Source organism: Python bivittatus, unplaced genomic scaffold (assembly GCF_059951505.1).
Source record: "Python bivittatus isolate LINGU-HERP-01145 unplaced genomic scaffold, Pbiv_v1 ctg000050_np1212, whole genome shotgun sequence".
Taxonomy (NCBI): domain Eukaryota; kingdom Metazoa; phylum Chordata; class Lepidosauria; order Squamata; family Pythonidae; genus Python; species Python bivittatus.
The window spans coordinates 6,085,011-6,106,961 of NW_028277033.1; the positions used below are offsets into that span (position 1 = coordinate 6,085,011).

Here is a 21,951-nt window from a genome sequence, read left to right on the forward strand (position 1 = left end):
AGTTCACTTCTGACTCTGAAACCTGTGGCCAGTGCAGAAGATCTGCAGATGTTTTTCTGAGGAGGTTACCGACTCACTACAGATTGTTCTTTTCTGCCTCCAGGGAAGTGTGCATTAATCAAGACAAGCGGATTCATCTTACTGTGGTATATTTTGGACACGAGGGGCTTTCTGAAGTCAAAAGCATCTTAGAATCAGTTGCTCGGTGAGTTTCAAGGAGTAATGCAGACATTATTATATGAAGCATAGAAAAAACGCAAGTGGTTTGTATCTCTTACCTGGTAGAGAAATTTATTTGAGGCAAAGAAAAGATGTGTTACATGGTTTGCATTCATTTTTGAGAGGAAGTTACTTACTTCATTTATTTTGAAAATAACTGACTGGAAGCACACACAGAAATCTCTGATACCAGAGGAAAACCCCTCATTTGGGGAGGCCAGGTCTGCTTTTGGTCTTGATTGAAGTCCTTCTGCACATCAGGGGAGTTCATTGTGCTTTCTTTGAGTAATGCGTCTTATCAAGGTAGATCCTGGTGGATCCATAAAGGCCTTTTAGAACAGAACTGAAGGCAGCAAAGCACAGAAAAACAATTCCATGACTAAACATAACTTCCATTAAACACAGGTAAAAATAAAGGTGGAATCTCTTGAACTGGCCTTGATCTAATGAATTCATGAACACTGTAGACAGCTAAAACAACCCAGTCTCAACAAAAACATAAAGCATCAACTATGCCTATGTGGAATCAAAACGCAGGACACAAATGCAGAATAATCAAGGCTTCACTTGAGTGTTTATTGAGCAGTACGTACTGGAGGGGGACCCCACCAGAAGTTAGTGGGAGGCTCTCCCCTACAGGCAAAATGGATGCTCTGATATTTATACAGTTCTACAAGAAGGGGAAAGGGAAAAGAACGCATATGCATACATATTCATATGATGATGCAGGCCTACCTAAAAGAGCAATAGTTCTCAAGTTACTCTCTGCCCCTCTGTTATCTGTTAACTGCTAGTAAAACAATAGTGTCACAGAGAAGAAGAAACAAATTAGTTCAAGGTGCCAAATGCCAGGAAGAAGGCATCCTCCCTCAGGGCAGATGCCCAGGTTGCTATGGGGATGTTTGTGATAAGGAGTTTACAACTGGCTTGGTTCACATCAGCTTCAAGGATGCTTCCACATTCCTTTATGTTTCAGTCTTATTAAGGCAATCCCATTCATCTGAGGCCTCTAAAAATTTGTCTTTTTCACCCAAAGATTCACCCAAAGATACATTTTTCTCACACCTAGCCACCAGCCATCATTTTATGCTTCCTCAATAATATTTTTTTTCTACCCACAAGTGAAACTCTTATCAGTGATGGGGGGTGATTAGGTAGTTCAAGAAATCCAGTTTCTTCAAAATATTTCACTGAACAATGACCAGCAGATAAGCCATAATCTGGGACATCCAATGTTATTTTGGAGTATCAAGAAAGAAATGTAAAGGAGAGTCTAACACCAGTGGATGACTTACAATGTCTAGTCCTTGTGGGCATTCCAGTGAAAAATGGCTGTACAGATGTTAACTTTGCACCATTCTTAGTTTGCTGTCCCTCAGAATCTGATCCTTGGTGGCTTTATTAGTGCTACAGAAGTTGGTTCAAAGGTACCCTGTTAAGTGTGCTCATTATGGTAAAGTTCTCTTCCATTTACAAGTATGTTTGACTGGTTATTATTCTCAATTCTGCCAATTAAGTATTTGAATAGGGGAAGAATTTGTTACATGTCAGTGGTTCAGTGTAGAAAAGTCTGTCTGAATAGACTTGGGGGAAACAGCATTAGCTTCCCTAATTACTCACATGTATGTTTAATGAGTATATTTGCATAGCTTCTCATGAAAAGAAATGATTCCAAATGGTTGCTGCCTTTTCGTAATATAATAAATGAGACCAGGCTATCTGCGGGGAAGTCAGAATCTGCAAGATGGCAAGCACAACACTGCAATCAAAGCCCCACCCCCTTCTGTATGTGCATGGCCTGCACATAGATGTGCATACAAGTTGCAACACCATGCTCGCCGTCTTGCAGATTTTGAGAGACACCTGTGGATGCTGCTGAATGAAGGTCAGCAAGTTAAATGGAAATCTCCACTTGTGAAGAAGGACTTGGAGTATCTACCTAGGAAATTCCAGAGGTGCCCTATATCCATGAAGAACACAATGGTTTGGTAGGTAGCAGTCCTTGCTCTACGTGGAACCCAGCACAGCTTCTCTGCAGTAACAATGTCTGTAAGCGTGAAATGTTAGAAATAGAGCTTGGCTGAATAATTGATCTTCAAGGCATTGTATTGAGCTGATGGGTAATGAACTGAGAAATTGAATGTCTCCAACTCTTGATTCTTTCTCTTACTACTCTTCGCTAGAGAGGCTGACTTCCATAATTACACTCTGGTTTCTTTGAATGAGGAATTCAATCGTGGCCAAGGACTGGATGTGGGCGCCAGAGCCTGGGAAAAAGGGGAAGTCCTGATGTTCTTCTGTGATGTGGATATTTATTTCACAGCTGAATTCTTGAATAGTTGCCGCCTGAACACTGAGCCAGGTGGGTTTATATTATATCCTGGAGAGAGCAGAGAAGGGGTCAGACAACATGGTCCCTGTTGGCATCCTTGTGATAGTGCCCAACTCCCTTGGCACCTACCTGCCAGGTTTCTTACCCACGTAACAAAATAAGGATAATAGAAAGGTGATCTGCTGCAAATCAACAGCCTTTAGCATCCCCTTAATTTACAAGATCTCCTCTGGACACACAAGTCCTCTGTGACCTCTGGGGAAGTGAAACAGTTCTGCATGGACGTGCGTTGAGGAGGGGAGCTTCAATCCCATCTTGTGAAGGGCTTTAGACAGCTCTGCTCCCAAGCGTCTTAGCGGGCTATGGGGCAGGAGGAAGGAACCTGCTCGGTTTTCATTGTAGAATAGGGCTACTTTGTGAATGAGCACCCGGACGGTGGTAGCCATTTCGTAAACAGGCAAGAGCCCGCTCTTGAATGCCCATATCCCTCAATCGCTGGGTCAGGGCGTTGGACAAGCCTGCCTTGGAGTGGTTTGGGATTGTGAGTGTGATTGTGGTTTGGCTTCAGCTTCTGTTTTCAGTCTTGGGGGCGATGATTTCATTCTTTTGAACGTATGTGAGCTGCCCAGAGTTGCAGTTGCTCGTTGGGTAGTGTTGTAAATCACAGTAGTAAGTAAGTGAGTAAATAAGGAAATTGGATGCAAGTACCCATTCCATCCTCTCAGGATGTACCTGTGAACCCCAAAAACTGGCCTACCTTTGTAGCTGATGCTTCTAAAAAGTAGGGCTTCAAGTCCCACTAATGGCAAGATTATCCCCATCCTACCTTCGCTTCACTCATTTTAGCAGGTCGCTCTTTTCCCAGTATGCAGGAGCTGTATACTGCAGAGGACTTCTTTGGATCTCCTCCTGCCTTGTAGATTTTCTTGAGGCATTTCACTCTCATGGTTTCTTCTGTCCTAGTGGGGTCATGCATTTTATTTTATTTATTTATTTTATTTATTAAATTTTTCAACCGCCCATCTCCCCCCAGTGGGGGAACTCTGGGCGATTCACAAACAATAGAACATAAAATATATAAACACATAAAACCTTAATTTAAAACACTACTAAAAAGAAGAAGGAGAGACCAAGAGGATGAAAAATCTGAGGCTGAAGACAGAAGGACTCTATTTTCCTTGTGAAGAGCTGATCTGTCACAAACTGAATTAGTCCTTCAAAGATTGTTGCCCATGTCCAAGCTAGACATGTAGAAGAACATTGTCTGAATTACTTGGGGGTGGGAGTAAGACAGTGGTTTTCATTTAATGCATTACATTTATACAGAGGATTTCCTTTGAGGATCATTCTCCTCACTTTATCCCCTGAACACTGCATGAGTAAACCGGATTACAGACTAGTGTCAGAGATCCATGGCTTTTCTTAAGATGATAATAAAATCAAATATAAAATTATATAAAATCAGTATAAGCTACAATAAGGCCACTGATTTCTATCTTCCTGCCTTTTCTGCTCCTCTTTGGGATATTTGGCTGCCTGCCTTGTGATTTTGCAGTCTTGCAAGTAAGCTGTTTGTATAAAAGTGTGCAGAACACCTGGACGTGTTTATATTAAGGGGCTATCATGGTGTTACACATGTCGCATTGGAAGGAAAATGTGGTCCAATGTTTCAATTACATTCTTCCCACAGCTCTGCCATCTTTCATGGAACAGAGTATTCTTGCATCTACCCTATTCCTAAAACTGAATCACAGAACCGTGGCCAGACTGAGCTTTACTGCTAAGCTGGCTGTGGTTCCGTGAAAACAGGCTAGACATTTCAAACTGGACCTCTTCAGTCCTAGATTATACTCTCAGTACTGGGTGTTAAGTGATTAGATGCAAGTCATGTTATGGCGGCAACATTTTAGCCTTCAGAGGGACCTTGCAGGTAGAGATAATATGTGGCATCATTAGCTTTTTGACCTCTTTGGAAAGGATTGCTTACAAACCTCTTCATACCCAAAGTCTTTGAGGACAGTTTTTGAACATCAGGGTGGCTTCATTCAACAAGTTACTTGATGATGTTCTTCCATGCCTAAAGATCATATTGGACTCTTCGGATAGCATCTGTCTGCAGAGTCCCTCTGTTGCTATTGTATAACTTAAGCTCTTTACATATTACTATTCTACGCAATGTTTGAGAAATGGTTTAATGATCATTTTTTTAAAAAGGAGGCATGTGGCTGCCTTTTCTTTGTCAATCTTTCACATTGAGTAACAAACGTCTCCCCTTTTTGTAGGCAAGAAGGTTTTTTATCCTGTGGTTTTCAGCCTTTATAATCCTGCCATTGTCTATGCTAATCAAGATGGGCCACCTCCAGTGGAACAGCAGTTGGTAAGAGACTGGAGTTCAAAGAAGCTTAAAAACTTTACTCTCCATAGTAACAGCCAGCGCAGTGCAGTCTTTCCTGGAACATCTTTGAAAATGAAGTTTCACCTATTGCTAATGGATATGTCCTTTCCTCTACGTAATTGAATTTATCCCGAGTATTTGAACAGCATGAACGAAGGGATTCTGTATCCACAAACCACATGTACAAAAGTGAGAACCCTTTGCTGAAACTTGGTCTCAGTTTAACAGCAAGTTTCCATTAATTTTAGTTTTTTGGGGCTCAGCTGGTTTTTGGAAAAATGTGTTTGGATTCAATGTTATATGTGGTATTTCCAATGAATAAAACAAAACTGTGTAAAAGGTGTAGTAATAGGGTGGAGAGTTTTCTGCAATGGGTATAAAGTAGCATTTCCCTCCTGATGTTCTTTCCCCCCTTTTTACTGAAAAAGGGTATTTACATGAGAGCCAAAGTGGAAACGTAACTTGTGGCAGGCCGATTGGAGCTTGAGGTTGACTAAATGAAGGTTCAGCAAAGTGTGTTCTCTGTTGTGGGTTCAACTTAGATGGGCTAATACGTGCAATTACCAATGGAAACATGCTTGATCTTGATGAAAGACCCTTGCTCACAAGCAGGGCACAATTAAGGAAGGAAGAATCACGCAGATTTCAATAAGGAGAAGAATTAGGGGTAAAGGACAGAATCCTGGAAACTCTGACTAGGAGCGCCCAGCCCTTTTATCATTGAGTTCATTAAGGTCGTGTCAGGTTGAACAATTTGGATCTCTTCCTGCAAACTAAACAAAGCTTTATGCGATAAGCTACTACTGAACACCTCTCCCTTCTGTTGATGGGCAATGTCTACAGCTTCCCTTGTTCCTTCCTCGCCTTCCTCACCATCACTCATACTGAGTTTGATTCATTTCAGATCTTGTTGCCTTGGTCTTTCCCAAAGGATCTAAACTCTGCATCTATTTATATAATAGGTCCACAAAAAAGATTCAGGCTTCTGGAGGGATTTTGGCTTTGGGATGATGTGTCAGTATCGAACAGATTTCTTGGCCATTGGTAAGATGTATAAACTCCTAGCTTATGATTTTTGTTGAGATAGTGCCAAATGCTTTCTAGTTTATTGCTGTACCTAATGGATTTTCTGCTGAAATATATGGCTTACGACTCTTGTGTTAGTTAATCTAAAGTCTGTGTGTGTGTGTGTGCCTGTGCTTTCAATTATTTATTGAATGTACATTAATTCTGTATTGCCAGGACTTCCTGGATGCATCATTCTGATTTTGAACTTTTGTGAAATATTCATCCACATTCACATAACTTATTTTTTAAAATCAAAAACTAGCACGCGTCACTCAAATGTTTTTCATTTTGTACATTAGTGCCACCATGTGGCTCAACAGAGTTTTCATATTCTGTAAGATTATTTTAGTTACTCCACAGCATTAATTAAAACAACAACAACAATAGCTTTATATGACTCCTGCCTTGGGCAGGAGGTTGGAATAGAAGACTTCCAAGGTCCCTTTTAACCCTATGATTCTAGGATCAATTTATTGGCGTTCTTTGTCCACTTTGTTTTTAACCAAGGAAAAAAATAGATTATTTTACCCACAGTATTTTAAGCTACAAAATCTATGACCTTTCTGTAAAGGGTTGACCTTCTGTTCCTTACCTGTGGGGAAGTTGTCTGCTTTGTGTTGTCCTCTGCTGTCTTGAGGTCACAACCACCCTCTTTTGTTAATGGAATGGAATGAAGTTGACTTGTCCTTCCTCTCCATCTTGAGTTACTTTGTAAAGCAGGAGCGACAGTACGAAGTCTGAGAGCCCCAATAGGTTGCAGGTGCCTCCATGATATCCCCCAGGGTTCTTGACCCCAACTGGCCTTTAAAAAAGATTATTTTGATGAATTAAATACCAAGTTAGCATGCTGCAAAGTATCAGCTCCTAGCATTAGGTTTACTTGGAATGGCATTGGGTTCCTCCAGTGATAGAGAGTATCCAGGAAGGGGGTTGGATCTAGATTATCTTCTGGTGAATGGATATTTTGTAATTGTCCATGTTCAGCATGACAGCACTTTACAAATAGGCAACTGTCTCCAAAATAGCTGTTTTGTGAATGTGACTGTTGTCAAAATTCCAAATTGACGCAACCCCAAAAGATTTTCCAGTGAAATAGGTCAAGCATCTGGTGACTCACTAGACAATCCACAGAGCTTTCTTGGGAGTACTATAGAAGGACTGGCCTGGTTTTTCACCTTCCCATTCTAGGATTCTCCCCTCCAAATCCTAAATAGGCCCAATTCTGCTTAGTGTCAGAGCCCAAATAAGGTTAACCAAGTTTCTTTGGAGCCATGTTTGAGGGGTGTTAAGTAACTCATATTGATTCACCACCTTTTTGTTAAAGAAGACTTTTGACAATCTTTTGATCATCTTTAAAGGAATTGTTCCTTTATCATGATCCGCTGCTTTTTGTTGTGAAAATTATAGTACCTGGGATCAGTTTAGTTATTCTTTGCTCTAACAGCCAGTGGGAGCAAAAGAGATTTACTTCGATTATACCTACATATAAGTTGTAGTGCTTTCCAGCAAAATAGGTTCAGTTGGAAACTGGCAAAAATCTACCCCATTTACTCGATAACCTCCAAGTGAAAACTCTCCATACATGCTTGCTCTTTCAAAATGACACAATACAGATTTTATTTATTTATTCATCATATTTATATTATATTCTCCTCCCCCCCCCTTTTCCCCCCTTGGGTACAGGGTTTAGCAATTGCAAGTCAACAGATTATAAAGCAAAGTCTAAAAACATTGTTTCAGGGACAGGAATAATTGCCTAACTGATGTATCTGCTGTAAACTAGCATATAATGTATTATTTAATAAGTTCTATAGGATCTTAACCTGTAGAATGATAAACATGGAATCCTACCCATTCACAAGAGGGTTCTCAACTTTTTTTTTCTTTTTTTTAAATAAAGGCAAACAATTACTAAGGATTTAGAACTAAATGGCTAAATGTAATTGTCTTGCTAGAAGCTTCATGGTGGGCTGGTCCCTATCAAGGTGTTGCTGAAGAATTCTAATCAAGCGATCCATGCTCTTCCACCTTGATTCAGGCTCTGGTGTCTGTGTTCTTCAAACGTTTTTCTGATGTCTCTCTGGTTTCTCACAGGAGGCTTTGATCTGGAAGTCAAAGGGTGGGGCGGAGAAGATGTTCACCTCTATCGGAAGTACCTGCACAGCAGCCTAATGGTGGTCAGGACCCCTGTGCCTGGCCTCTTTCATCTTTGGCACGAGAAGCACTGTGCTGATGAATTGACTCCGGAGCAGTACCGTATGTGCATCCAGTCTAAAGCCATGAATGAGGCCTCTCACTCACACCTTGGAATGCTGGTTTTCCGGGAGGAGATTGAGGCCCACCTGCGTAAGCAAGCTTACAGGACTAATAGTGAAGCCATAGGCTAGAACGATCCTCAGGGCAATCTTCAGACTCCGTAGCTGCTATGAACCAGGTTTGGTTCTGAAGCCTTAATTAACTCAGCTGAGAAACATGCAGTGCCTCTCCTCTCTCTTATGGAAGATGAGTTGAAAGATCTCTTTGCCTGGCCAGCTGTCACCAAGGACCACACCAGAGTAGGCACTCACGCGAAAGGGTGTCTTTTTCTTTGCTTCTACAAGTTTTATGGTGCGTGTGGGATGGGGTGGGGAGAAGAAGGCAGAGTCTGTTCCATTTTCTACCTTTAATAGTTTTGGTTCTCCAATCTGCATTCCATGAGGGTATGGATCACACCTCTCTGTTTTCTGTGGTTACGCTGCATTGTCCATTTCATTATTTCTAGAACAGACACAGTGTGTACCATTCTACGGGAAGAGGCAGAAGTGTGTCGAGATTGTGCTGACTGGTATCTTGTGCAGCTAGAACCGCTGAGTTTGCCTTATGAGCCATCAGGAACATAAATCAGCTTGCAAAAATCTATGTTTAAAGTTTCTAAAAGAGACCGTTGAAGAGTTTGCCATGCTGTGCTTTGTCAGATTGTACATGCGTTGAGCTTATATGCTATTTGCTTATCCCGGCCAATTTTTCTTCTTTCTTTTGCATGTTTTGGGACCTAGAAAGAGCAACTGTTTGAGTAGTTCAGTCCTGATGCTCTCTGTTCTTCAGATGAAAGTGGAAGTGTTTTTCACTTGACTGAGGGGAGAGAGCATCAGAAGGTGGCCTCTGAAGGTTAGAGACAGCAGCCAACGTGCTAACGATGCTAACAGATCACTCTCTCCTTTTTATATTCCTTTTAGCGTTGGGCGCACAATGCCTCCTACTCAAGCTCAGTCGAAATGAATTGTAGTGGCAGAAAAGTGGAATTAATGCTTTTTTTTTTTTTTTTTAATTTGTAATCTATCCATTTCAAGCAGGATTTGTAAAAGAGATGCTAGAACTCTCCAACACGTTCCTGGATAATGAAAAGAAAACAGTTTTGTTTTTTGTTTCGTTTTTGCTTTTTTGTTTTGGTCTGAGTAACTGTATACTATTTGGACCGATCCCTTTTTAACATATAGTTTGCTTTTATATAACATTGTGGAGAACAAATATAACTTATCTGACGTGGAGAGAATGTAATGGGCTTGCTGTTGTCTTGTCTTTATAAATAAATTGAATATTCCTCTCTTTTAATATCTGGCTGGTTTCTTACTTCGAGCTCAACCCGGGAGAAGAGAGAGAAAGAGAGAGAATGATGACATCAGAGGCTCCCAAAGTGTGAAGTTTTGAGAATGGGCTGTGACAAATTGGCTGACAGGAAGCTCACAGTTTATCCTCAGCTTGGTAAATTGATGTTTTGGGACAGCCTCTTGCCTTCCTGGGGTTATTGGGAGAACAGAACCAAATGTGTGCTAGGAATTGTTTTGCTGCTCCCAAAATTAACATGTCATTAGATTGAAGGACGAAGGAGTCAGGAGGTGAAGACTGGTGTGTAAGGTAAGATTCTCTGATATTCTAAGAGAAATTACAGACACAAAATCAGACCTTTTCCAGAAACTGGTTTTTTAAAAACTTTATTAATGAGGCTGCATCTGCCTGGGGTTGTAATAAGCAGATGAACCTTGCACACACACACTCACAAATCCATTTCCTAAGTTGGTCTCCTGCCTACCTGGTTGCAGTGGCTGGATCTTTTGGGAGAGCAAAGAACTATGTGAATGTGGCTTCCTTAAAAATGGAGGCCTTTCAAAATCAAGCAGCATGGATTTATGGTAGAGGTAAAGTATACCGTGCACCTCGATTAGGGCTGTACAGTCCTTAGGATTCAAAGGGGAAAAGGTGTTTCAAAGTGTGTTTGCACATAGCATCTCTTGACAACTCCTTAAATCCAAAGTGTCTTCCTGGGATCATGCTTGATTCAGAGGATCCTAGGAAAAGATACAGCTGCTTTAAGAAGTTGCAGACAGGAGTGCTTCTTTGTGCTCTGAAACATCTTTTCCCCTTCAGATCCAAAGCACTATAACCAATGTAGATGCATAGGACTTGCAAATGAAGGCTGCTAACTTGCAGCTGCAAAAATAAGACCTGTAAATGGTAACAGAAGAGTGTAGAGTTTTCTGTATCTCCTTGTTTCCATCTAGTGGTCATCTAGAGGTTTGCAACCTGGAGCTGATATCTCTGTTGTGAGCTCTTAGAAAATTAATGGGTTGTGGAAGAAGAAGAAGTACTCTAGACATTGCTTGCTTATTCCAGCAAGACCTAATCTAGTGTAGATGAAAACTTCACGATTAAGTTAACAATTTGAGGAGGGCCAAGGTTTACAAGGCTGCTTTGTATCTAATTCTTTTCCCATTTCGTTGGTGGTTTGAGACAAACTTCCAAGGGCATTTCCACCTAGCGAAATCTGTCCGGCCTTCCCAACAACATGGAAATGATCGCTAAGGGCACCACGAGAGAACAGAAAATGGGGCAACATCTATTATCTTTATGAACGAACGTGCGATGGAGAACAAAAGCACCAGATCCCTTTAAGGCGCGTGGAAAGCATGAAGCAAAGGCTATCCAATATGCTCACCTATAAAAAAAAATGTCTTAGTTGGTGATTAAACCGCAGTGCCCCACCTTTTAAGTAAAGTAGGATTTTCATGAAGTCTTTCATTGGAGGGCTTGACGCAAGCCTTTGAAAGAGCTTTGTTGTTTCTTGCTGGAGTTCAAGGGAGGAAAAAGATTCCCTTTAAAGGAAGGAGTAATAGGGAGTTAAAGTCTCCCACATATGGCAATTCATAGTGTCCTCCCATAAAAGTCATGCAGCCAGGACCTTTCCCAGCGGGTTACAGTGTGGTGCACCTACAGTGAATGAGTTGCCTCAGCTGGAGTTGATGAATAGAGAGGCATTTCCCATCCAGCAGGAGAGCCATCATCTCAATTAGGAAGCAACTGCTGTGGATAGGACCCTTCTGTTTCCTGTCATCCTTTCCCAAAGGTAACATTTGCTTTTCATGGGGAAGGAGAAGCAAAGGTAAGTGCTGAGATCAATTTGAACACAGCTGGAACTTGTCCCCCTTAACAGAGATGCTCAAAAACCCCCTGCCCCAATCGGTATGAGTACCTTCAGCTTCAGGAGTTCTTCAGTTTGCTCACGAGGTAAGTTGTCTCTGAAATGGGAAAAAATGACTTCTTCTCCTTATTTATTTCCATGGGGAAAATGGAAATGCTTAATGGTGCCTGTGATTTTTTTAAATTTTCCACATGGATGGAGCGAAATCTTCAGAAATGTTTATACTTTTATGGGCTGAACACCCATAACATTTCATGCGAATCGGGGAGTTTTCAAGCTGTATGGTTTTGTTTCGTTTTTGACTCTGGCAATTGCTTCATCAGAAAATCTCCATAGCATTTACAGAGCTCCAATAACGTTTGACCAGCAGACATTGACTGAGATGGGCCCTCCATCATCTTCGGTCTTCCTGGTGACATTTCTAAGATACTAACATTCGCATATGTACCTATTAGGGCCAAGATGAGACATGTCACCTATGAGAGTGACTTTTACATTATAGTTTTTCTCAGTTAAAGCACGCTTATTTTGGGGATAAATGAACAAGGGATGTAGGCCAAGTAAAACCTAACACAAGTAAATAAAGTGACCAGACAAAATGCTGGAAGTGATGGATTTTTAAAAAAATTCTTCCCATAGAAAGCCAATTCTATTTACACCTGGCATTACTGGTGAAAACTAGTTTGCTGCTTCAGAATTTCACCAAGGGGGCATAGGAAGGTGGGTTTAGCTACTAGAAGATGCCTGATTCACTGGCTAGATCCAAGACATCAGATGTGGAACATTTTGCTTGTTTAGAGAAAGCAATAGCCCATTTGCCCAGGGGATGGATTTCAGTTACCTTCCAACCAAGCAGGAAAATCAGTTTTCCAACTATCTTTACTGTATTGGACTTTGGAAATGGACTGAAACTCATCGTTTTAGGTAAAAATATAAGACCAGAGTCACTGGTCTGAGATGGGCGGCTATATAAATTGAATAGGTAAATAAATAAATAATTTAGCTAAGTTATTGATTTTATTTGCAGTCCTGTCTGTGTGATTGTTGCTCTTATTTCTCTTTCCAATATATCCCGTTTTATGCCTAGATATTGGACTTAATTGGCTTAAAAAGAATTTCTCGTTAAAACATTCCTCAAGTGCAAGACTGCATGGTTAGATGGCCAGGCCTTGTGTTTCAGGCCTCGCACAAAGTTTGTTAAATTATGGACTTAAGGAAGATATAAAGCACCTTCCTTCCAACCCCAGTGCTGGGCTGAAGGCAACCTTTGCTAGAACATTAAGAAGTCAAAGCTGGATAGACTAGGAGGTTCATCCTGACATATGGCAACCTATCCTAAGGTTTTTTGTTTTAAAGTGGGGGAGTTTTGGAAAAAGCCTCTGTCAGTGAGGTTTAAAATTTTGACAAAGCTTAGAGATATTTGCTATACTAAATCCCAGCTTTCTTTTCATACCGACGTTTTCAGCACTCATTAAAAAGGTTGTGATTGAGTGACCAATAGCACTGGTCTAGAGAGGGCAAAACCAGCTAGGATAGATAAGGCTTTCCTGCCTTGGGCGAATTAGAAGAACACCCCAAATTGCCTATTTAGGATTTGTGCTGAGTTAAAGCATGCCCATTTTCTTAGATTATAACAGCTGACCTTCTTTTGAACTGGGGGAAAGACGTTAAAATCCCACCATGGGTTTTCAGAAATGGAACTATAATAGGGGGGAAAAAATCCATAACTTATGAGCCTATTGGTCTCCAAGTAATTATTTTTTAACTATGTATCTTTAATTTATAGGCATGGAAAATGTGGGAAGGAAAAGAACATGATACTGCCTTTTTTCAGGCTCCTGTGCAAAGAAAGATCAGATGATTAGAGTGGTGGAGTTTTAGTGGGACTCTTAAAGCAGCCACATCATTTTTCTGCCTTGCGAGGAAGCCTAATGAAAACCAAAGTTGATGCTTTAATGAACAGAAAAGAGATGCTGGGCTCATGGGAAATCCAGAGCGGTTGTTCTTGAACATTAATGTTTCATATGCAGCTCTACTGTTTGTAAACTGGAAAATCCTCCATCTTTTTTTTTTCTTTTTTTTTGAAAAAGGAGGTAGGACTTTTTCATAATGATGGGGCAATCTTTGGAGACAAATTTACCCACCTAATATATGGATTCAGTACTTTTCAAGTGTGTTTAAAAGACTTCCTGGCAAGGTGTATTTATAGTTTTAATTATTAAATCCTATTCCTGATAAATAATTGTCATGTTAGTTTTATTGATATACTTAATTTTAAAAGTAATTTTACAAGAAAAATGTATAACCATTTAGAAATAAGTTGTTCCTGTCCCTCAATTCCATTCAATGGTAGTTGGTTTAGTCCTAGCTGAGTGAAATTCTGGGTGGGAATAATAATTACAGCTTTCCCCAAAAGCAACTAGTGTGTTCTACATGGAAAAAACTCCAATAATGTTTTTTTTTTCCAGTCTCCACTAGGTGGCATATCTGTCTTTTGTATTTTATGGGGGATTATATGCACTTAAGCATGATAGATCTAATTTTCTTATGGCATGTTTTATAAAGCTTAATCTTTCTTCTGAAATGTAAAAAAAAATGTGCTGATGTAAATCTGATCATAGATATTGATTCTTGGAATCAATAATAAAATGGTTAATTTAAGAGAGATTTTAACTTTTTGGTTTATCTAGAAGGAGAAAAAGTATGAAACGGAGGGTCATTTCACACATTACATTATTTCAGCAGATTCTTCTCTGAGTAGGAGATTGGCCAGAATGACTTCTGAGGTCTGTCTAGCTCTGTTTCTATGCAACTGGGTCTGCTTAGAAGTGCCCAATTATGGCTGTGAACATGATGGTGACAAAGAGACAGGAAAATCTTTGTGGTCATCTCATGGTCATCTGGATTTTTGCAGGCCAAATAGGCAAACTGGCATCAAATGTACAGTCAGTTGCAACAAATCCAGATGCTGAGTATCAGTTGGCATGTGGTTTTCCAATATATTTTTGTTGCATCTGCAATTAATAATTTAGTTCTGCATTGACAATGCTTCAGACATGTGCTTAAAGATACTGGGTTCTTAACTAAGACAAATGGCAATGTTTTGCCCATGATTTAACATATGGGCCCCAATTCTTCTCTAACTGAATATTGCTATTTCTCCCATGTCCCCCCAAAAAACCTTAGGCCTACATGTATATGGAATTATTTTTTCCAACGTCAGAAAGATTGGTATTTCGATCGTAGGAATGTGCTGGAGTGGGTTAGGAGGCAAAAGTCTTCTGCGTGTAACTGATTAAGGTCTTGTCAATTTCTGACAGCTGCCAGGTAGCAGGGTACTAATCAACCAATTAAGGTCACAGAGCTGATCTTGTTAACTTGCTGTTAGAACTTATTAGGGAAGTGCTGCCCTGCAGAGAGGAGATGCTCATGAAGAGATACTCAAAAAGCTGGACAATATTTGATTTTAAGGCTATGGCTGCCAGATGATGACATGAGGACAAAAGGGAAGACTTGTCTTCTTTTGCTGGAGGTCTGGTGACCCAGTAATCTACCATTTGTCTTTCCCTGGTGGACTATTGCAAATTTTCACTTGCTCATAAGACACCTAGGCCTTAGATATTGCAATCAAATTACTTTTCCTCTTGAATTCTTCAAGGTTTCCCCTCAGCAGTCCTGTGTAATGGTCAACCTATATCATTTCACTGTCACCGTTTTAATTCCTTAATTTCTGAAATGCAATGGAACCACCTGTGGTTGCCTTCGTGGTTGGCCTTGAAAGACTGGGATACCCTGCTCCAAGCATCAACTAGTCAGTGGTCCTTCCAGTTGATCAATTGGAGACTGCCAAAAATGGGAGGGTCCTGTCTGCTTTCTCACCCCCTTCCCCCATCTTTCTAGAGTTTCAACATTGTGAAAGAAAATTTGATGCACAGAAGCTGAGTTGGAGGACCGTCCATGCAGTAGCAATTTGGAAGTGCTCTTAATGTGTTTGGAAAGATGCTTCCATATTGGGCTGCTATAGATCCAGCTGGTGGTAGGAGTTCAGGGAAACCATTGGTTTTCTCCTATCATGCTATGAAATAATATAGTATACTACAGAGTGCAGAAGAGAAGTTGGAAGTTCTTTCTAAATTTCTGCTTTTGGCTCCTTGTGTTCTATGCAACTTTAGGATCCCTTCCTAATTATTCTATATAATCACTACTGAAATCTTGTCTTGCCACTTGCCTACATAGCTCCTGAATGAGCTGATTCTGGCACTGGGTAATCTAATTCTTAGCTCCTGCTTTTTTTCTTTTTTTCCCCTTTATTGCAGAATCTGGTACTCAAACTGAAGAACTGTTGTGAGTTTGTTTCACAACCAAAGAACCGGTGGTGGTTGGTCCATTGAAGGAACACTGTGCTCTACAGAAAGTAAGTGAACACTGGTTTTGTTTGTGATCGGAAGAACCCATTGTCATATGAATGTTGTCTTCTTGCCACTTTTTTTCATTCTACTGTTTGCAGGTCATTTTATAAGCAACGTATTTTAGGACTGCAATGATATCTAACTCTGTGTCGGAAAGAGAGAATTAAATCTGGGTGGGAAGGAAACCACGCTGGACAATTAGCTTGCTTTCTTAATATTTCTTCCAACCAATCTTTTTATCACTAGTAGGGGTTGCTAGCAGTATAAGATGGGGATTTTAGTAGAAGTTTAATACTAATTTCTTGAGTGGTCCAGAACAACCTGTTTTCTGCATGGAATTTGCATTATACCTGTCAAATGCATCTTACCTGCACTGAGATAATCCTTGGTATTTCTTGAAATGTTGATTGGAAACAGTATGCTACAGTTGTAGTCTACTGTGAAGGATTTGCTATAGGAATGAAAACTTGTATAATTTATGTATGATTAACAGGAGTAGTGGAGAGCACCTTCATATTCCAGCAAGTATTTATCAGCTGGGTTGGAAATGGAAAAGCTGTAGATTTTTAGAAAGCCTGGGAGTAAGGAGTAAGGAGTAAGCACCACCTCTTAATAAAAGAATTAATGTCTATTATTACAGATTTTCTTTAACACCTATCCTCCATGGCCAGTATTATATTTCCCAATAGGTTGATGATGAATATGGGGCAAGGAATGGAGGCTTGTTCCATTGCTAAGATTATTTTCAAACTGGAAACTTATACATGATAGTTTTAAGTTGCATCTTTATTAATTTTATTACCTGTACCTGTCCCTTCTGTTCCAGCCATTGACTTGGAACATTATATTTTAAAAAAGGGGTGAGGAAGTGCTGGAGTTGGTTCACACTTCCTTCAGCTACCCAGCATGTTACAACAGATCAACGTAGCTTGGTTGAAGCAATTTTGATTTTATTAATGCAAGCACAGCAAGTCAAACACAGAATATTCTGCTTTATGGTACAGCTTTATATGTAGCAATTCAGTTCCAAATAACGAAACACAGATGTTGAAGGAATGTCTCAAACCAAAGGCTAAAGATGAGGTGGGTAGAATTTTAGCCGTGTGGAAGTCACACTTTTTCAAGTATATACTAGAACCAGTTCAGATGACCATTGGAGTGCACATTCATATAAAAGCTTTATTTTTTTCATCTTAAATATGCCTACACACGAAGTGTTCCAGAACTGTGTTTCATATATATATATATATATATATATATATATATATATATGAGAAATTTGAAGCATCCCATTGTAAATTTCAAATACATTAACAAAGCCAATATACAACCCCTTTCATAGTGTTTGACGATGTTGCTAGCTAAGACAAAGTGCAAAAATGAAAACAAAACTCATTGAAATAACACAGTACAAATTTTTTTTTTTTACTCTGGGAGAAAAAAAATCAGTACTTCAGGATGGGGGAAAATAGCAGCAGCTTAACAAATAAACAAAGCCATTAATTCTCTCTGCCTTTGTGGGGCTATTCTATAAATTCATCGTATTTTTGTTTTGTTTGGTATCAATCAATTTCATTGTTTTTTTTTTTCATTTGTTTCTCCTTGCATCCTGAACAGTTTGCAAGGAAGTAGCAAAATGCTTTGAGCAAAGCATTTTTGAGTCATATGGTTAGATTTTCTCACGTATTAATATGTATTAATCAAAAGAATGGAATAACAGCATTTTTAATGGTCTGTGTGTGTGTGTGTGTGTATACACACACACACACACAAATTTCATAATATTTTAATGGCCCACCATTTGGAACTCATAAATGTAAAATGGTAAACAATTACTGAATAAACTAAAGAGGTTTTCTCCTAATTTAAATTTTAATCAGCAGAAAGTTGGAGAGTAACAATGAGCTAATTGAATTCTAAGCAGTGAATTTGACATATGTTTTAGAATATTTTTTTTAGAAGAAAAAAAAAACTGGCTAGCTTCATGATTTCTCCATATATTCTTCATTATAGCTTATGGGGATTGTTCCCTCTCTTTCAGTGACTTGGCCAAACTGTTTTCAGCTGCCTTACCCAATTCTCAGGCCTTTTACTTTGAGGCAGCAGCTTTATTCCAACAACAGCTGAAGCACAAAGTAGCCCATCATGGTTTAGCCTAGCATAGTCCACCTGGACAGCAAGGCACCACTTGTGAAGTCAAGTAACTAGCCTGCATGTAGGGACAACAGACCTGTGTAACAAATTTGGATCTCCAGGCCAAAGAGTGAGAACATAGCAGGTTTCTGCAAACTTTTAACACAGTTGTGTTTTCTCCTGGGAAAGGACACAGCTACTTTAAGAGGTTATAGTAGCTGCAGCGTTCATACCTTCTGGTGTTCAAAGGACTTTTTTGCCCAGGCTGAATAACTACCTCTATGTTTTTCCAATGAAAACAATACAGATTTTAAAACTCAGAAAGCAAGAAACCAGATTTGTAATGATCAGAAAACACATTCATTTAGAATAGAATAAATTAACAGGGGAGGCACTGAAATATATACACGTTTAAAACTTGGTTCTAATGGAATAGAACGTGGCAGATGCCCCAGATAACTTTTTAAAAAATATGTGGTCTCGATAATTCTGAAACAGGATCCAACAATTCAGGAAGAGTCAATTCGGTGAACAACACAGCTGGAACAAATATGAATGAAATTGATCAGGAGATTTTTTTAAAAAATATATGTATTCAGTGACCAATTTGCCTCCTATTGAGACTCCAGCAAGGAAGCAGCAAAGTTTTGTTTTTTATTCCTCAAAGCTTTCCCAATCTACCAAGCTCTGTGATGGCTAAACTCTTAATATAGAGTTACTATATTGGGATGACGAACATCTGTATGTCTATTGGATGGCAGCCAAGAGATACAGAAGACACCGTCATTTTCTCTGTATTTTTGCAGGCCAGATATTTGGCCTCTTCATAATATTCAGCATCAATTGCTGCAGCATCTTTGAAAATATCCTGTTGTAAGCTTTTGCAGTGGCAGGGCAGTTGAAGTCCACCCAGCTAATTTCTGTATTTAGGGGCTAGAGTTTATAAAAGTCAACACACCACCACTGGTTGCTCTTTTGCTGAGACTGTGATTGTACCTCCCCTTCCCTCAAATTTTATATCCCTGATAAACAAATTCCAATGTAAATTAAAAAGTACTTAAAACTGGTAAAACTGTCTTGGGGGAAGGAAAAAAAAAAACTTGAGCAATTCTCCTATTGTCTTTTGTAACAAAAATAATTTCTGCTGCACCATTATTATTCCAGAGAAAGGTATACTCTATTTCATTTGATATATCCTCCAGGTTATTTACAAAGCTATAGCTGGTTTTCAAGACATCCATACTTTTAATTTGCTTGTTTCTGACGCAGAATTGTAAAAGAAGGTACGCTAAACAATTTCAGTACCTTGTAAGGCACTAATCTCTGATGTAGGAGGGGGCAGCTTGTCTGCCGCTATGATTAAGGCCAGAGAAAGGAAGGACAGAATCCTTGTGTTGAACTGGGGGCACCAATGCTGTATTCTTGCTGCTGGAAGTCCCTTTATACTACTGGAGAAATGCAGCAGGGAAGCCTAACCCGGGTAAATCATTCAGGCTGAAGGGTGATGAGTCTGAATGCTCCCCATGAAAATAAAATTGGCTTGCATTCCTACAATAAGCTAATTTAAACTGCAATCTTTGGTCCTTCGGAGAGCATATCTGGAGCTGTAAGGTTTCTGCGTGTGCGTGTTTTGTGTTAGTTTCAGTTTCCCTTTCCAAAGTAGGGAGAAATGTGTTGCAGGCACCTCAATCTCCTTCCCTGCTCCACCAGCCTTGAAGACTGGTGGATCAAATATGGGGCTGTCAACATCTGAGCTGCAAAAAATGGGGTCAACCACCAGATGGGAGCAAAAAGCTTGCTTTGCAGCCCAGATCTGGTAGCCAAAAGAGAGGAGAGGAATGCTGAGGGTTGGCCAAGGGGTCTGTTGAGAGGCCTTTGATGCTCTCTGAGTCAGCCTCAATCTTAGGGCCATCATAGATGTATCTAAGCAACTTCCTTGGTAAGAATATGGATCTGATTAATAATATGGACTGCTCCCTTTGGGCATTTTTAAACTTCCCAGTTTAGCTTCCAGTCCTTGCATTTTCTCTCCCATTCAAGGTCAGCAAAGTATTTTCCCAAGATGGTGTAGATACCTATCCTTCAAGTGCTTGCAGAAGAGAATTCCCTTTTTTTTTTTTTTTTTTTTTGAAAGCTTGAGAAAGGAGAGATAAAAATTCCTTTCTCCCTACTTTTGCCCTGCCAGCAGAGCTTTTGGAATTGGAAGCTAAGGTGTTGGGGTGCACTCACAGGTTAATCTTTCTCTTTTTCAAAGATGTTTGCAGTTTCCTTTACTCCCTCATAGCTCACCCACATGTTCATGTGGGCACTTTAATCCTTCAAAGAGGCTTTTTGGGGGTTGCAGATACCTGCAAAGTGAGCAGGAGACAAGAAATGTCCCCTTTGTGTACTTCCTTAAGTTGCCTTGTTCTAGGATTCGAGCAATCAAAAAGTAAGAGGAAAGCCCTGGCATTTGAGGAGAAAGATTTAATTTAGTCTTCTTGTAACACAGGACATTGTTTTTTTCTATGTAGATACTCAAACAAGCCACCAATGCAACTTCTTTGTCTTTAAAGTTAGAGACTGGGCAAAGTGTTCCTGTTGATTCTGTTGGCTGATTAAAGTAGGGCTGTGCAGAACCTTTGAAGAAGCTCCTTTGGGCCGCCTTTCTGAGTTGTTAAAGCCGCCACATCTTTGCCCAAGCTCCCACAGCATCAAGGGTCTTCTCAAGGTATGGTTGAAAAAGAGTCAAGATGGTGTCCATGATGATGTGATTGAAGCTCTGCCCTTTTTCTGTGTGTGTTGCAGTGCAGACAGGGCTTCTATCGCTTGTTCGTGGCCACCATCTTGGTTTTTTTTTTTTTTTTAAGAAAACCACACCCTGCACAGTATGCTTTCAGGTGATGCTTTCACTTCACTAGGGATGGGGGGAGTCAAAGTACCTGTGGGCACGCATACATGTGGCTTCCTAAGCCACCACAATCCTTGAGGGTCTGGGGATGGCTAACGTAACAGTCTGGAAAAAAAGCAGCTTTGTACATTTCCCAAAGGATGTGTACATCTGTAGTGTTAAGTAGAAAAACAAAATGTTCTCATCGTCACTGGAGGGAAAAAAAAAAGTGGGACACGAACAAAAACCAGGATGAATTCCACAAGAGCGACAGTATTAAATATATTGCAGCAAAAAATGACCATCTGTGGCAGCCTTGAGACTCACAAATTCACCATTTAAATTTGTATAGGCAAACACCTCCTTTATCAGATTCAACCAGGGAAAGAATGAAGTGTAGCTAGAAAGTTGGCGGTACAGGAGAAGCGCGCTTACCAGAGTATTAGTTCACTTAAACAGGTTTATAGTTTGACAAAGGCTCTGTGCTTAAGTTTCACAGTTAAGTCAACCTGGGCTAATCCTGGAATCAACTTTGTTGCCTCTTTGCTGCTGATTTTCAGATGCGTCGGCTCCAAGCAACGAAACTTTTTCAGGAACTGCCAGGCACAGCAAGACCAAGTGGAACTTTAAAAGTGAGAACGTAATGACTCCCTCAGAGAGCGTACATGTACAGTATTGGGTAGAAATCATCACACATGAAAATAAAGATCTTGATGGCCCTCAAAGAAGACATCACCATGGATTCTGCTTCCTCACAGTCCGTTTCATCTCTGAGACCAGGGCCCTGCCCTTGATTTGGAGTTAAAAAAACAAAAGCCTTCATTTTTAAGTGCCTTAAAGTTGATGTGAAATACTATTGAGCACATTTTTTCATAATTCATAAAAGGTATCATATATACAAAACAGACCCCAACCAGCGAGGTCTTCTTTTCTCAAACCAAAGCCATTCAGGATTTAAAAAACAGTGTTCTTAGAGTGTGCTTTAAAATCCAGAGCAAAAGTCCCAATTCTCAGGCTCGGTTGAGGAGTGTTGTCCTAAAAATAAAAAGATAAAGACCACATTAGGAGATC

General features: G+C 40.0%; 2 protein-coding genes and 1 long non-coding RNA gene across 5 annotated transcripts in view; 2 read left to right on the forward strand and 1 right to left on the reverse strand.

The window, feature by feature from the left end:
• CSGALNACT2 (chondroitin sulfate N-acetylgalactosaminyltransferase 2) overlaps nucleotides 1–9,611 on the forward strand; it is a 39,179-nt gene extending 29,568 nt beyond the window's left edge. For all 3 annotated transcript variants that reach the window (XM_088129214.1, XM_088129226.1, XM_088129221.1), the window contains 5 exons: nucleotides 104–205; nucleotides 2,403–2,581; nucleotides 4,834–4,928; nucleotides 5,909–5,990; nucleotides 8,109–9,611. In XM_088129214.1, coding sequence (XP_087985340.1) covers nucleotides 104–205; nucleotides 2,403–2,581; nucleotides 4,834–4,928; nucleotides 5,909–5,990; nucleotides 8,109–8,401 — 751 coding nt within the window. In that variant the 3' untranslated portion in view covers nucleotides 8,402–9,611. The remainder of the gene's footprint in view (nucleotides 1–103; nucleotides 206–2,402; nucleotides 2,582–4,833; nucleotides 4,929–5,908; nucleotides 5,991–8,108) is intronic.
• A 7,200-nt stretch (nucleotides 9,612–16,811) lies between these two features.
• Nucleotides 16,812–21,951, reverse strand: part of RASGEF1A (RasGEF domain family member 1A) — a 47,370-nt gene continuing 42,230 nt past the window's right edge. Inside the window, exon 13 of the mRNA XM_007420744.4 lies at nucleotides 16,812–21,915. Within this exon, the coding sequence (XP_007420806.1) occupies nucleotides 21,891–21,915 (25 nt within the window). The 3' untranslated portion in view covers nucleotides 16,812–21,890. The remainder of the gene's footprint in view (nucleotides 21,916–21,951) is intronic.
• Nucleotides 20,631–21,951, forward strand: part of LOC148216922 (uncharacterized) — a 49,299-nt gene continuing 47,978 nt past the window's right edge. Inside the window, exon 1 of the long non-coding RNA XR_015793608.1 lies at nucleotides 20,631–20,721. This is a non-coding gene — a long non-coding RNA (uncharacterized LOC148216922). The remainder of the gene's footprint in view (nucleotides 20,722–21,951) is intronic.